Raw genomic sequence first — 15,815 nt, 5'->3', positions numbered from 1 at the left:
TAGACTGCTATATTTCTATAAACACTTACTCATGCACGCACACAAACACTTCACACTACAGTATGTGCACAAGCAGACTTCAGATCAATAGCTTGCCAAAATCTCTCATTATTTGCAAATGGAAAGTGTTCTTTTGTACAAGATGTCTTAATTAAGCTAAAACAACAGCCCTGATATTGACACAGAAATGCTGCTCCCAACAGAGAGTGCTTTTACAAGAGAACCAATATCCCATTCTTGGCCAGGTAACTGCTCGGTATAGATTGTGAAGGATTACCATTCCCATTGTTCCACACAACAGTCACTCCACTCTTTGTCTCTTCTCTCTCTCTCTCTCCCCCAGTTTCTCTTGTATTTACTGCAGCTGTCTCGCAATCAGACCAGATGCAGATGGCACTCCCTTTGTACTTGTTAATTGTGATCAAGATCATAAAAAAACGAGCAAATGACAGGAAAATCAATAGACTGCCTCATTGTTTAGCTCCTATTTGTTCCATTGTGCTTCTGAAATCGTACTTTCGCTCAAACTGTGAACAACAAAAACATGAGCCCGCATAGTCAAACGTGATTAGATTAGGACACGGGTCTGTTTGATTTATTTATTTGTTTATTATTATTATTATTATTATTATTATTATTATTATTATTATTATTATTATTATTATTATTATTATTTTTGTTATTTTTGTTATTAATATTATTATTACTTTAATTTACTTTACTTTACTTTCTTTATTGTCCACAAGTAAAAATTTCTTTGGCTTCACCACACAACCACATCAGCATTCACATTACACACATCACAGAAAAAAGGCAACACAAATACATTAACATTATCATATATATCACATTAAAACACTCAATTTAAAAATACATACTTAGAACCCAGTTTTTAAAATTCTAATGGCACTCGGCATAAAGCACATTTGATACACATTTTTTCTTTACTTGAGGTTGCCTAAAACGTCTTTTTGATGGAGAGCTGAAATTTTGTATTTAAGGGATGAAAATAATCTTTAGTTATGATGTGTGCTTTCTGTTCAACTCTCATTGAATAAATTTAATTTGGTTGTCTTTGTGCTTTACCTACAATTGCACTGGCAATTTTTACTACTTGACACAGTTTTTGCTTTTCCTTAATTGGCAACAGTCCATACCATGAAATCATGTTAAAACTCACAACACTTTCAACCAAGATCTTATATACCATCTCCAGAACATTTTGACACACACCAAATTGTTGTAATCTCCTAATGAGATATAATCTCTGCATTGCTTTTTTTTTTATTTTTTTTTTTAACAATGCACTTAGCATTTGCAGTGAAGGTTAATCTACTATCGATGAGTGTTCCTAAATATTTAAAACATCTAAATGTCTCTATTTCATGTCCCTCAAGGACCAGAGGTTTCAACCCTTGACTAAGGACTAGTTTATTTCTGCTATTTATCATCTCCTTGGTTTTATTAAAATTGATCTCCAGTGAACTCCTTTTACACCAATTTTAAAGCAAATTTCTATAATTAAAGTATGAGGCATCTCCTTCTGTTCATATTTTAGTCAACCGGCCTACAAGTGCCAGATCATCTGCATATTTAAATAACTTAAAACCTAAATCCTGGATCTTAAGTTCATTTGTGTAAACAGAAAAAAGGGTGATAAAATGCTTCCTTGTGGAACTCCTGTATTTACAATCATTGTTTCAGACACCATTTTGTTAACAACAACTCTTTGAGGATGATTTAAAAGAAAATCTTTAATCCACCAAGCAAGATTGCCATTCACTACTAAAACAAGTAATCTTTGCAGGAGAATTATTATTATTATTATTATTATTATTATTATTAATTTTATTATTATACAGTATAACTCTTGCCATTAACAAACAATATGACTTTTATCTCAGTAAACTCCCAGTATGCTTATTTTTTGTTATTAAGGTATTTGATTCAAACTTTTTTCTATGAAGGGCCAAAAACCAAACTTGATAGAGAGCTGTGGGCAGAATGTACATATACCAAACTGTATTACATTAAAGATGCCATAGATAAATAATAATATTTTAAATAACTAGAAAACATTGCTTTACAGTAAAAAGTAATACAGTATATCTTTTTAATTTAATAATTAACTTAAACAAGTAAAAACTAAAACAATCCTGATAGAATGGAGTTCAATGCCAAATACACTTTGTAAAACTGCATCTGTTTTTGCCTTGATTTGCTTGCTAATGTCTTAGCACGGTCTTCTGTCCGTAGAGTGACAGTATTTACTTTTTTTATCATTATTTAAATCTGATTTATTTACAACATTTAATTTCAGTTTGCCTCTTTGTAGCTCAGCAATGAACAAACAAAAAAGTTTACATTTTATAGTAAATGACGATCTCTGTTAAAGGTATTTGTCCAAACCTTCCTTGTCATTCTATTCTAAGTGTTACGATAACCAGCGATCATTCACTGGAGATCGCTGGTTTCCTCTATCATCATTCACTTCACTTCCGCATTCCCCAGGACTACATTTTCATACATGCACTTCTCCCAATCACGCACGCCTGGTCACTCATCTTCCTGATTACATCACCAGCTGAAACCTGTCACAGACTGAGATTACACACAGTATTTAAGCAGCACACACACTCATTCACATTGCCGAGTCTTGTTTACTGTTTAGTGACATTACAACGCGTTATCCTGGTCTTGTTTTCCCGTGTTTTGGTTCTTAGCCCTGTTTATCCTTGTCATCCTGTTTAGCCGCCTGCCTTACGACCTATTGCCTGTTTATTGACTTCGACTCTGGATTTGCCCAAACATACCTGTTCATACCTGTATTGACCACTGCTTGCCTGACTAAAGAATAAACCTGCATATTGGATCCTACCTTCTGTGTTGGTGTCACTCCCCGGCGTTACAGAAGACTCGGCCGCAACATGGATCCAGCGGGTATTGCAATCATGCGTCTGCGTCAGGAAGCACGGTCCATAGAAGAGTATGTGGAGGATTTCATCAATCTGGCACATTTGACAACATTGAGTGAGTTATGTCTCATGATCTTTTTTCATGGAGGACTGTCTGAGCCATTGTACTCGACAATGAGATTGCACGAACCCAATGAGACATTAGAACATTATATTGATTTGGCCTTAAGAATGTCTGGGTCCCCCTTCACTGTAGGAGAGGTGGAGGACACCCCTAAATCTTTTTTGGGGGGGGGCAAAGGACAGCAAGACCCGCCAGCTGCGGGGCTTGCAATCCCCTCTACTGACAATATTATGCTTGCATCTCCAGTACTCCTGTCCCCTGTTCACCTGCCTAGACCTCAGCCAGCTCACAAGATGGCAGTCTCCAGTTCCCCATGTCACAAGATGGCTGCCTCCAGTCTGCCATTTCACAAAATGGCCGCCAACAGTCCAGCTTACAAGATGGCTGCATTCAGTCTTCCAGCTAACAAGATGGCTAACACCAGTTCTCCATGTCACAAAATGGCCGACTCCAGTCCTCCAGCTCACAAGATGGCCGACTCCAGTCCTCCAGCTCACAAGATGGCCGACTCAAGTCCTCCAGCTCACAAGATGGCCGACTCCAGTCTTCCAGCTCACAAGATGGCCGACTCAAGTCCTCCAGCTCACAAGATGGCCGACTCCAGTCCTCCAGCTCACAAGATGGCCGACTCCAGTCCTCCAGCTCTCAAGATGGCCGACTCCAGTCCTCCAGCTCACAATGTGGTCACAACCAGCCCTCCAACTCACAATGTGGTAAACGCCAATCTGCCACCAGCTCACAAGATGGCTTCTTGTTCCGAGTCCGTTCCTGTCCTTGTTCCTGTTCTAGTTCCTGAAATACCATCACCTGAGCCACCAGAATGGCCTCCACCACCTGAGTTACAAGAGCTGATGCCACCACCAGAGCTGTTACTACCAGAGCTGCCACCGCCACCTCCAGAGCTGCCAGACCCGCCAGAGCTGCCAGACCCGCCAGAGCTGCCAGACCCGCCAGAGCTGCCAGACCCGCCAGAGCTGCCAGACCCGCCAGAGCTGCCAGACCCTCCAGAGCTGCCAGACCCTCCAGTGCTGCCAGACCCTCCAGAGCTACCAAAGCTGCCAGATCCTCCAGAACTGCCAGTGCCGCTGCCGCCAGAGCTGCCAGAGCCACCGCCACCTGAACCTCCAGAATGGCCGCCGCCTCCTGAGCTCGCTGAATGGCCGCCGCCTCCTGAGCTCGCTGAATGGCCGCCGCCTCCTGAGCTCGCTGAATGGCCGCCGCCGCCTGAGCTCGCTGAATGGCCGCCGCCGCCTGAGCTCGCTGAATGGCCGCCGCCTGAGCTCGCTGAATGGCCGCCGCCTGAGCTCGCTGAATGGCCGCCGCCTCCTGAGCTTCCTGAACGGCCGCCGCCTCCTGAGCTTCCTGAACGGCCGCCGCCTCCTGAGCTTCCTGAACGGCCGCCGCCTCCTGAGCTTCCTGAACGGCCGCCGCCTCCTGAGCTTCCTGAACGGCCGCCGCCTCCTGAGCTTCCTGAACGGCCGCCGCCTCCTGAGCTTCCTGAACGGCCGCCGCCTCCTGAGCTTCCTGAACGGCCGCCGCCTCCTGAGCTCCCTGAACGGCCGCCGCCTCCTGAGCTCCCTGAACGGCCGCCGCCTCCTGAGCTTCCTGAACGGCCGCCGCCGCCTGAACTCCCTGAACGGCCGCCGCCGCCTGAACTCCCTGAACGGCCGCCGCCGCCTGAACTCCCTGAACGGCCGCCGCCGCCTGAACTCCCTGAACGGCCGCCGCCGCCTGAACTCCCTGAACGGCCGCCGCCTGAACTCCCTGAACGGCCGCCGCCGCCTGAACTCCCTGAACGGCCGCCGCCGCCTGAACTCCCTGAACGGCCGCCGCCGCCTGAACTCCCTGAACGGCCGCCGCCGCCTGAACTCCCTGAACGGCCGCCGCCGCCTGAACTCCCTGAACGGCCACCGCCTCCTAAGCTTCCTCAATGGTCGCAGCCTCACGCTCCAGGCCCTCCGCAGTTCCACGCTCCAGGCCCTCCGCAGCTCCACGCTCCAGGGCCTCCGCAGCTCCACGCTCCGGGTCCTCCGCAGCTCCACGCTCCAGGCCCTCCGCAGCTCCACGCTCCAGGCCCTCCGCAGCTCCACGCTCCAGGCCCTCCGCAGCTCCACGCTCCAGGCCCTCCGCAGCTCCACGCTCCAGGCCCTCCGCAGCTCCACGCTCCAGGCCCTCCGCAGCTCCACGCTCCAGGCCCTCCGCAGCTCCACGCTCCAGGCCCTCCGCAGCTCCACGCTCCAGGCCCTCCGCAGCTCCACGCTCCAGGCCCTCCGCAGCTCCACGCTCCAGGCCCTCCGCAGCTCCATGCTCCAGTCCTGCCCCCGCTGCATGGTCCTGGCCCTCCATCCCTCCCCCTGTTCCGCCTCCGCTCCACCTCCCGCCTGAACTGTATTTGGAGCGTCTGGAAGCCGCTCTTTAGAGGGGGGGCTATGTTACGATAACCAGCGATCATTCACTGGAGATCGCTGGTTTCCTCTATCATCATTCACTTCACTTCCGCATTCCCCAGGACTACATTTTCATACATGCACTTCTCCCAATCACGCACGCCTGGTCACTCATCTTCCTGATTACATCACCAGCTGAAACCTGTCACAGACTGAGATTACACATAGTATTTAAGCAGCACACACACTCATTCACATTGCCGAGTCTTGTTTACTGTTTAGTGACATTACAACGCGTTATCCTGGTCTTGTTTTCCCGTGTTTTGGTTCTTAGCCCTGTTTATCCTTGTCATCCTGTTTAGCCGCCTGCCTTACGACCTAATGCCTGTTTATTGACTTCGACTCTGGATTTGCCCAAACATACCTGTTCATACCTGTATTGACCACTGCTTGCCTGACTAAAGAATAAACCTGCATATTGGATCCTACCTTCTGTGTTGGTGTCACTCCCCGGCGTTACACTAAGATTGGAAGGTGGGCCAAATCAAAAGTCACCATGGACCAATTTTGGCCCACAGGCCCTAGTTTGAGCTTCTCTGGTTTAGATATTGGGTATGAGTAATGATGTAGAATAAGGTCAAGCAGTAAATGCACTGTATATGTACAAATAAAGAGCCAATATATTAATATTAGGCAGATAATAAACATGGCCAAACATAATCTACAGAGTTTTTCTCTTTTTGTAATCATGTTTGTGCTGAATTATTTTGACAGTAGCTGAAAACTTAAGACATAACATAACAAATCCTAACCATAAACAAATACATAACTTTTATTAAAGGTTTAAAATGCAAATCCAATTAGAAACACTTGTTTGGTAAACAAAGCTTCAGCATGACTGTCATATAATACACCCCTTTAACACAAAGGCAACAAACATATAACCTTACAAATTGTTTTGAGCATAAATCACCTAAACATTCACATATTATTTAATAAGCTACTTGTTGATATTTTAAATATGATGATGATAATGGTGATGATTATATTATTATTATTATTACAAATTAATTATTGTGAGATGTGGCTAAATGAAGCATTAATAAAACCCAAAAGTCATGCATGTGTTATTGATTGCCCGTTAAAATGTTAATCAGGCATAAGTGCAAAGTTTAACACTGCACTGTTCTTGATATTGAGTTTGCACAAGCATGGAATCACTTCATGAAGATGCTTTTCAGCGCTAATGAAACACAATGAAGAACAAAGATGCAAATTAAGTGTGTAACTGATGTTTTGTGTGCATTATAATATTCTTATGCTGCAACAGAGGATGGTTGGAAATGTTGTTCAATCACACAAGTATTTATATTCAAAACATTTCAGAATAATCTAGATTTTTCTAGGGTATATTTATACAAAAATATTCATTCATTCATTCATTTGCTTGTCGGATTAGTCCCTTTATTAATCCAGGGTCGCCACAGCGGAATGAACCGCCAACTTATCCAGCAAATTTTTATGCATCGAATGCCCTTCCAGCCGCAACCCATCTCTGGGAAACATCCACACACACAAACACTCATACACTACGAACAATTCAGCCTACCCAATTCACCTGTACCGCATGTCTTTGGACTGTGGGGGAAACCGGAGCACCCATAGGAAACTCAAGCGAGCACAGGTAAAACATGCAAACTCCACACAGAAATGCCAACTCTGCAGAGGCTCGAACCAGCGACCTTCTTGCTGTGAGGCTAACGTGCTACCCACTGTGCCACTGCGTCGCCTTATAAAAAAAATGCATTTTTAAAAGATTGTGTGTAGAAATAACATCAATCTCCTCTCTCAAAGATCCTCAAAATGACTAAACATACTGTGCACATGGCCATTAGATGTCATTTTGTAAAGACAAAATATCTATTTTTTTTTTCTACATGGAGACAGAATTGGCATTGTTTAAAAGAAACCGTGCATGATTATGTTAGCAAAATCTGCATTTTATGCCCCTGAAATAATAAATAAATTACCAAAATGCAGTCTTTCAGTTTTTAGTTAAATGCAGTGTAACAATATGTGGTCAGTTTTGCCTGTCTGTTTAGCAATTATCAACAATGAGATTGCTTGTTTACAGATGACTTATGTGTTTTGTTTTGTTTTTGTCAAACCTCACTGCATAAATTTTTTCTGGTTTGCAGTATTGCTGTACTCACTGTAAATGTCCACCATTTGCATTATTATTTAAAAAAGGTTACTCCTCATAAGTCAAATCAAACCTATGATTTGATTTAGCTTAAGTACTTCAAATAATTATTGTCTACACAGCATTTTCATCTAACAAACAAGAAAAGAAAATATCTAACCAAATGCTGCACATTTCAAATCAAAGTTAAAAAAAATGCTTGCCGACATACTTTCCCGAAACCTGCTTTCATGCTTCATAACATACAATTGCAATGCTGCAGCTGGAATATCCATACGCATTAGACGACAGAACATTATATTCCAGCGTTCTGCATGTTTCATAGATCCAGCAAGCGACTGAAATATGCATAAAATGGATGCACTCGCTCTTGTTGAAAAGTATCTCCTTTTCTCTCCTGTCTGATCTGTGCTGTACTGTGGCAGAGCCTCTTATTTCATTTTGAATAATTTAGCGAGCCGCCTGCTCTTTTCATTTGAAGAAGCTTTGAGGACAGACCCACACACTGTGGCCCACTCGACTGAAATTTTCAGCCACCATATAAATTGAACCCTGTCACCTTTGTAAAAGTTAATGACTTTCTAAGTGGCAAGGATTTACATACTGAACGTCGGCTGACCAACAGCGGGACTTTGATATGTACAGGGGAAGGTGATTGGCAGCAGAACTGATCAGGAAAAAGAGCAACAACGACGAGCAAAATGTCAAGAGGAGACTGGAGATGTGTGTGATGTATTCTTACGCAGTCTGTCTTCTCGCTTTTGATTCAGAGAAAGAATTATTATGCGGATCCTTCTGCTCGGGATGAATGTCTGGAGGCATGCGGACTGAACAAATATGAAAGTGTATAACCTGTTGGCTGAAAACCCATGTGTAATGGCCACTGTGCTGGATTCAATGCATAAAAAAAGCATGGCGATGACAGAAGCATGTCCATCTTCTAGGAAAACACCAAATGGGTTCTTAAAAGGATCAGAGCGGGGCAAAATGGTGGACAAGACATATTGTAGCCATATATTTTGATTTTTAGAGAGGGCTTTGAATATTGCTGTGAACAACAGAGGTTCGATGTATGATCTTACTTTGAAAAAATAAATAAATAAATAAATAAGGTAAATATATATAAATGGGTCAGTAATGGAAAGAGACTTTGAATCGCCAATCAATAAATGTGTAATACAACATTTTAACTTTGAACATATCAATATTTGGTGGAATAACCCTATTTTCAATCACATTTGTTTTACTTTGTTATTCTGATCAAGTGTGATTTTCTAACAGAAAACAACAAGAAAACAAAGATAAGGAAGATTTGTTATCAGATCTAATACTGTATATTAACATTTTATCTTATAATAGAATATATTAATAATATAATGTATTATATTATAGTAGATAAACATTTAATCAAATTTGCCTTTATTGTCATTGTACTAACCAAATGCAATGAAATTAATAACACATCAATCAATCAATCAATCAATCAATCAATCAATCAATCAATCACTCACTCCAAAAGACACCATATGAGCATGTTATTATTATTAACAGCGACATAATCAACCATAAATAGTAACACTTTTTAACAAATAACTGAGGGTCAGAAGCAAAACAACTACAATACAAATTTCATTCAGTGAAACAGAAGTGAATAAAGTAATAACAAATAACGTATACATTCCAAGTTAGCGCAACATTAGCATCCCTAAAACTCAATTCAAATTGGAGTAATGTGGAGAGAAAATTGGAGAGAAAAAATACAACTCAAAAATCAAGTATGTAGACCAGTCAAAACTGAAAGTTCTAAACGTTTCCTTCTCAGCGACTTCAGTTGTAAGCCTATTATGTCTTTGACATTATAAGACAATGACATGAGGCTCATACTGACTACCATGACAGCCCATTCATTCGTCACAGCAGTTATACTATCATTTTTAGTCTGATATAACGCACGACAGTGATACCACCCGTGCTAGCTCAGTTAGCAGTCTAGCCTATTGTACCTCGGGCCCCCGCGGCACAGCTGAAACCTCAGCCTGGGATTTTTCTCTCCGTGATGATGACTGATGAATTCTCAAACACGCTGACGTTGTTAAAGCCAGCTAAGGCCGACACAAACTCACACACACACACACACACACACACACACACACACACACACACACACATATATATATATATATATATATATATATATATATATATATATATATATATATATATATATATATATATATATATATATATATAGTTTACCGGCCACTTTATTAGGTGCACCTGTCCACCAACCCACATTTCTAATCAGCCTATTACAAGCATTGGTCAAGATGATCTGCTGGAGTTCAAACCGCATCAGAATGGGGAAGAAAGGTGATTTAAGTGACTTTGTTTAAACGTGGCATGGTTATTGGTGCTGGTCTGAGTTTTTCAGAAACTGCTGATTCATTCAGTTTCTTTTCGGCTTATTCCCTTTTTTAATCTGGAGTTGCCACAGCGGAATGAACCGCCAACTTATCCAGCATATGTTTTACGCACCGGATGCTCTTCCAGCTGCAACCCATTAGTAGGAAACATCCATACACACTCATTCACACACATACCCTACGGCCAATTTACCGAAATTACCTATACCACTTGTCTTTGGATTTGTGGGGGAAACCGGAGCACCCAGAGGAAATTATAGGCGAGGGAAGAACCAGTGAACTTTTTGCTGAGAGGCCACCGTACTAGCCAGAAAGGCAACAGTAACTCAAATACCACTCGTTACAACCGGGGTATGCAGAAGAGCATCTCTGAATGCACAACACAATGAACCTTGAGGCGGATGGGCTTCAGCAGCAGAAGACCACACCGGGTGTCTCTCCTTTCAGCTAAGAACAGGAAACTAAGGCTACATTGCGCACAGTCTCACCAAAATTAGACAATAGAATATTGGAAAAACGTTGCCTGGTCGGATAAGTCTCGATTTCTGTTGTGACATTTGGATGGTAGGTTCAGAATGTGGCATCAATAACATATAAGCATGGATCTATCCTGCCTTGTGGGAATGGTTCAGACTGGTGGTGGTAGTGTTATGGTGTCTGGGATATTTTCTTGGCACACTTTGGGACCAATAACATCGACTAAGCAATGTGTCAATGCCACAGCTTACCTGAGTATTGTTGCTGACAACGTGTATTCCTTTATGACCACAATGTACCTATCTTCTGATGGCTACTTCCAACAGGATAATGCACTATGTCATAAAGCGTGAATCATCTCAGACTGGTTTCTTGAACAAATGGCCTCAAATGGCCTCCACAGTCACCAAATCTCAATCCAATAAAGCTCCTTTGGGATGTGGTGGAATGGGAGATTCTCATCTCGGATGTGCAGCCACAAATGTGCAGCAACTGCTTGTTGCTATCATGTTTATATCGGTTTTGTATCTTGCCACGAAGGATTAAGGCAGTTCTGAAGGTGTACTAGTAAAGTGTACCTAATAAAGTGGCCGGTGTGTGTGTTTGTGTAATTTTTCAAAAAAATGTGACGTGTTAAATTATTCATTTCTCAAGGATCACAGCGAAGCTCTGAAACACCAATTTAATTGTCATTTCCAATCATTATATATCCATCCACTTTCTTTCAAACCACTGGGTTTAACCCATTTATCAACTTCATCCATCTGACAAATGTTTATAAGTTTAAAGAGCAACACAATTTTAGTGTGATCTTTTTTCTGAATATTGCAGAAAGTTTTAGATGTTTCCATCTCAGCGACTTCAGTTGAGCCTATTTTGTCTTTGACATTATAAAACCATGATGTGAGCCTCATACTGACAGCCTATTTATTCGTCACAGCAGTGATACTATCATTTTCAGCTTGCCATAATGTACGCGAGCACCATCACCCATGCTAGCTCAGTTAGCAGCGCAACACCTTTTGTACCTCAGTTTTTTACAGCACAACTGAAACCTCACCTAGGGATTTTCTTTTCTGTGATGACGAGTCAACATCATAATAAATCTCCAAACAGCAGCACAATGTATGCAGGATGCGAACATTTGAATTCCCAAACATGCTGCCGTCGTCATTAAAAGCAGCTAAAGCCTCTATACCCGCGGCTCTCTAAACTTTCACCTGCTGGGACCTGTCAAAAGCACTTAGACGACTGCGCCGCACACTTCACAGAGCATTATACATGTGCTCGTCCCCACATAATGCGATGGGAACCATGCCAAACTGGAACAAGCTTGTCTAACATTTGTAGACACTAATGCCATGCAGTGTGCTTGCTTTGCCGTTAGCACCTTTCAAGCGCCGCTCAAATTTTTTATTTTTGTCCTGTTTATACTGATAACGGAGCACCATGAAACGCATTTGCTGACCCAGTGGCGATACAAAAAGCCTGCAACATTAGCAGGTGCTGCTGAACATTAAAAGAAATGCAAAGCAGTCAAAAGAGAGATGGAGTCAGCATACAATAGTGCTGAAAACGATATTCAATCTGGCTCGGCTTGCTCAGAATTACGTCCGAAACGAAGGCATCGAAGATGGGAGAATTTATTTTTTTTTTTTGGAGATTGTCCAGCTTTATTCTGGCTTCATGCTGGGTATTGAGGCAATGGCTGCATATACAATGGCTCCTTTTGCTCATTTGTGCATCTCTGATTTTTTCAGATGGAGGGAGAACAGGTTGCTAAGTAACTATTAAAGGGTAAGAACAATTCTTACCTTCAAAAAATAATAATAAATAAATAAATACATGTGTATATATTACAAAAGACTGGCCTCCTCCAAGGTTGCGCTGCATAGTAACTGTGTTAAGCATGGTTAATAGTTTGGCTGGAATGAATCTATTTTATAGTATTGATTGGATTGTTTTGGGGTTAAAAAAAGGTACATGAAAAAAAATGTCTTTTGAATCCAAACTCTAAAATATCAGTTATTTAAATATTTTCCTTACACCTTGGATACTTTGTGATCTTACCTTATTATTATATATTCATTTTAAGTTTAAAAAAAACAAATTAATTTGAGGGTTAAATGTATTTTAATAAAACATCTTGATTTAATAATTCATCGTTATCATTACCCTTCCAGAGGTGTTATTTTTTGTTGAGAGTAATATTTAATTGCTATTTTAAAAAAGTGAAAATTAAATTACATTTTTCAAGGTAATACGTTTTTTTTTTTTTTTTTTTTTTATAAAAAGTAATGAGAAAATCTAGTTTAAAATGTGTCAGGGTCTTATATCAAAACTCTACATTCGCCACGTGGTGTAAAGATCAATTAAGCAGTAATAATATATTTTCCTTACAAGGTGAAGCAATTTTTTTTTTAAATATGGGAGTTAATAATTCATCACTGTAAATCTGTTTGAGTGGCATTATTTAAAAAAATCATTATTTGTCAAGGTAATACTTTTTTTCTAGAGAAATAATGAATTAATTAATATTTTAGAATTATTGCATTTTTGAGCAGTGTGCATTTTTTTACATTCATTCATTCATTCATTTAATTATTCATTCATTCATTTCCTTTTCTGCTTAGTCCCTTTATTAATCTGGGGTTGCCACAGCAGAATGAACTGGCAATTTTTCCAGCATGTTTTTACGCAACTGATGCCCTTCCAGCTGCAGCCTATAACTGGAAATCATCCATACACACAAATTCACTCAATATGGACAATTTAGCTAACCAAATTCCCCTTTACCGCATATCCTTGGACTTGTTGGGAAAACCGGAGCACCCGCAGGAAACCCATGCAAACACAGGGAGAACATACAAACTCCACACAGAAATGCCAACTGATCCAGCCAAGGCTTGAAACAGCGACCTTCTTGCTGTGAGGCGATCGTGCTACCCTCTCCGCCACAGTGTTGCCCATTTTCAATAATATATAAATTATATTTTTCATTACATTTTTATAAAAATTATCCAAAATTATTAATTTCTAAATGTGTTTTTGAAAAGTGTGCATTTGAGGCAGGTATTTTTTTTTTTTTCTAAAGATAAACTATTTGATAAGATATCAAATCATCAAAGAGTAATTGTCACTGCATATTCGGCAACATAGGCTTATTCTGAAAATGTAGCCCTATATACATTTCATATACATATACATTATAGCTGTATTTCATCTTTAAACAGAACAATACAGGGTGGTATGACGTTGTTTCTTTTCTTGCTTACCAGCTGACTGCTTTCCTCTGTATGGACAGTTTTTTTGCTGTTCCCAGCTTCTCTGGTAGCTCGACATGTATGACAGCGGACTTGAGACAGAGTTAAGTTGACCGCGACAACAGAGTTTGAGTCCAGTGAAGAATGGTTCCAGATAGCATGTAAAACAAAACCGAAAACTAAAAGATAATATAAACAAGTAAATAACAGGGTGAGAATGTGATAAAATCTGAAAAAGTGGTAAAAATCAGGGGGCTTTTCTTTTTCGGGAGCGTTTTTGAAAACAACTGTCTATTGGGTTTAAGGAAGTGGATTGGCACTGGTCAATCTGTGCTTTTTAAAACACTATCAGATGGGTTTAGGAAAGGAGGAGGGAAGAGGGATTGGTCGGTTAGTCAGTCAGTAAGTCAGTCAGTCAACAGTGGCCTCTGGTGGATTTACGTGAGAACAGCAGGCGTTAATGACACTCGCAAGAGAAATTTGAGATCTGAAAAATCATACACAGCGGCCTCTGGTGGATTCGCGAAAACAAAAGCTGCAAAAACATTGTTCCTGGGACGTATTTTGCTCTCTCCAGAAATGTAGAGGGGTACATAATCAGAATGAGCCTGGATTCAAGACAAAAGTCTTGAAGTCAATCCCAGTTGTAAGAGCAACAAATAATAACTTGACTTTTAGTTGATTATTTGCAAAAGTGCATCCCTTATTCTGTTGAATTGCATCCCAATCATTACAAATACAGCATAAGACCTATTGGAGCCTGCATAGACCCAAATTTCTCACAGAAATTAGTCAAGTGTGGTAAAGAAAAAATCATGGTTTGGGGTTACATTCAGTATGGGGGCGTGAGAGAGATCTGCAGAGTGGATGGCAGCATCAACATCCATGAGATATCACGACATTTGTGCTGATCATTACATTACAAACCACAGGAAAGCACTCACCATACTTCAGCCTCCACCTCAAAGTTCATGATAGCAAAGAAGGTCAAAGTGCTCCAGGATTGGCCAGCCCAGTCACCAGACATGAACATTATTATGCATATCTGGGGTAAGATGCAGAAGGCATTGAAAATGAATCAAAAGAATCTTGATAAACTCTGGGAGTCCTGCAAGAACACTTTCTTTGTCAATCCAGATGACATTATTAATAAGTATTTTGAGTCATTGCAGAGATGTATGGATGCAGTCTCCCAAGCTCATGAGAGTCTTACACAATATTAATTATTTTTCCACTGCACCAGGACTGTATATTCTAAACTGTACATCATTTCTGTCAAGTGTTAAGACTTTGTCTAAGCAAAGTGAGATCTTATTGTCCTAATTAAATAATTAAATCAAGGCATGATCATATTTTATTTTGGTAAAATAAGCATAATCTAGAAGACTTTGCCTTTCATGTAAGCCACTTCTGATACCAAATGATCAACTAGAAGTCAGGTTATTATATGGTGTTCCTAACACTTGTATAGGCTACAACACTTGTCGATGTATGTTTAAGAAGAAGAAGAAGTGTGTGTATATGTTAAATTATTTTTTATATTCATAATTAACTTTATATTTAAAGAACTCAATTGCTATAATAATAATAATAATAATAATAATAATAATAATAATAATAATAATAATAATAATAATTATTATTATTATTATTATTATTATTATTATTAGTAGTAGTAGTAGTAGTAGTAGTAGTAGTAATAGTAGTAGTAGTAGCAGTAGGAGTAGTAGTATAGTAGTAGTGGCATATTAATTTAATATTAATAAAACCATCTAAAATTATATATTACCACATTCATGGTTATTTTAATGCAGTAACAAATAATTATTATTAGATATAATTTTTAATTAGATACAGTTGTACAAAATCCTTTCTCATTATCTTCTTTTTTAGTACAATATTAAAATAGCTGAACATAATTGGCCGCCACCAAACATTTCACATTTTCATATGGTATGCCAGCAGTGTTATTTAAACCTCCTCACACCTCGCCTATATCAAGCCAGAGTTAATTGTTGCTAAA

At 40.3% G+C, this 15,815-nt stretch overlaps 1 protein-coding gene across 3 annotated transcripts; it reads left to right on the top strand.

The window, feature by feature from the left end:
* The first annotated feature begins 2,749 nt into the window (after positions 1 to 2,749).
* On the top strand, positions 2,750 to 5,912 carry LOC147840823 (uncharacterized). 3 transcript variants are annotated; one of them, XM_088651176.1, is made up of 4 exons: positions 2,750 to 3,377; positions 3,623 to 4,578; positions 4,633 to 4,794; positions 4,873 to 5,912. In XM_088651176.1, exons 2-4 carry the CDS (start codon positions 3,630 to 3,632, stop codon positions 5,478 to 5,480), a joined length of 1,719 nt encoding a protein of 572 aa, XP_088507302.1. In that variant the 5' UTR covers positions 2,750 to 3,377; positions 3,623 to 3,629; the 3' UTR covers positions 5,481 to 5,912. The 3 variants fall into 3 exon arrangements, with proteins under 3 accessions (XP_088507302.1, XP_088507301.1, XP_088507300.1); XM_088651175.1 differs by having other exon boundaries at positions 3,623 to 4,794; XM_088651174.1 differs by having other exon boundaries at positions 4,633 to 5,618.
* Positions 5,913 to 15,815: the final 9,903 nt, after the last annotated feature.

Source organism: Danio rerio, chromosome 14 (assembly GCF_052040795.2).
Source record: "Danio rerio strain M-AB ecotype USA chromosome 14, GRCz13ab, whole genome shotgun sequence".
NCBI lineage: Eukaryota > Metazoa > Chordata > Actinopteri > Cypriniformes > Danionidae > Danio > Danio rerio.
The sequence above is the reverse complement of the archived record's forward strand: the minus strand, read 5'-3'. Positions and strand labels throughout refer to the sequence as shown.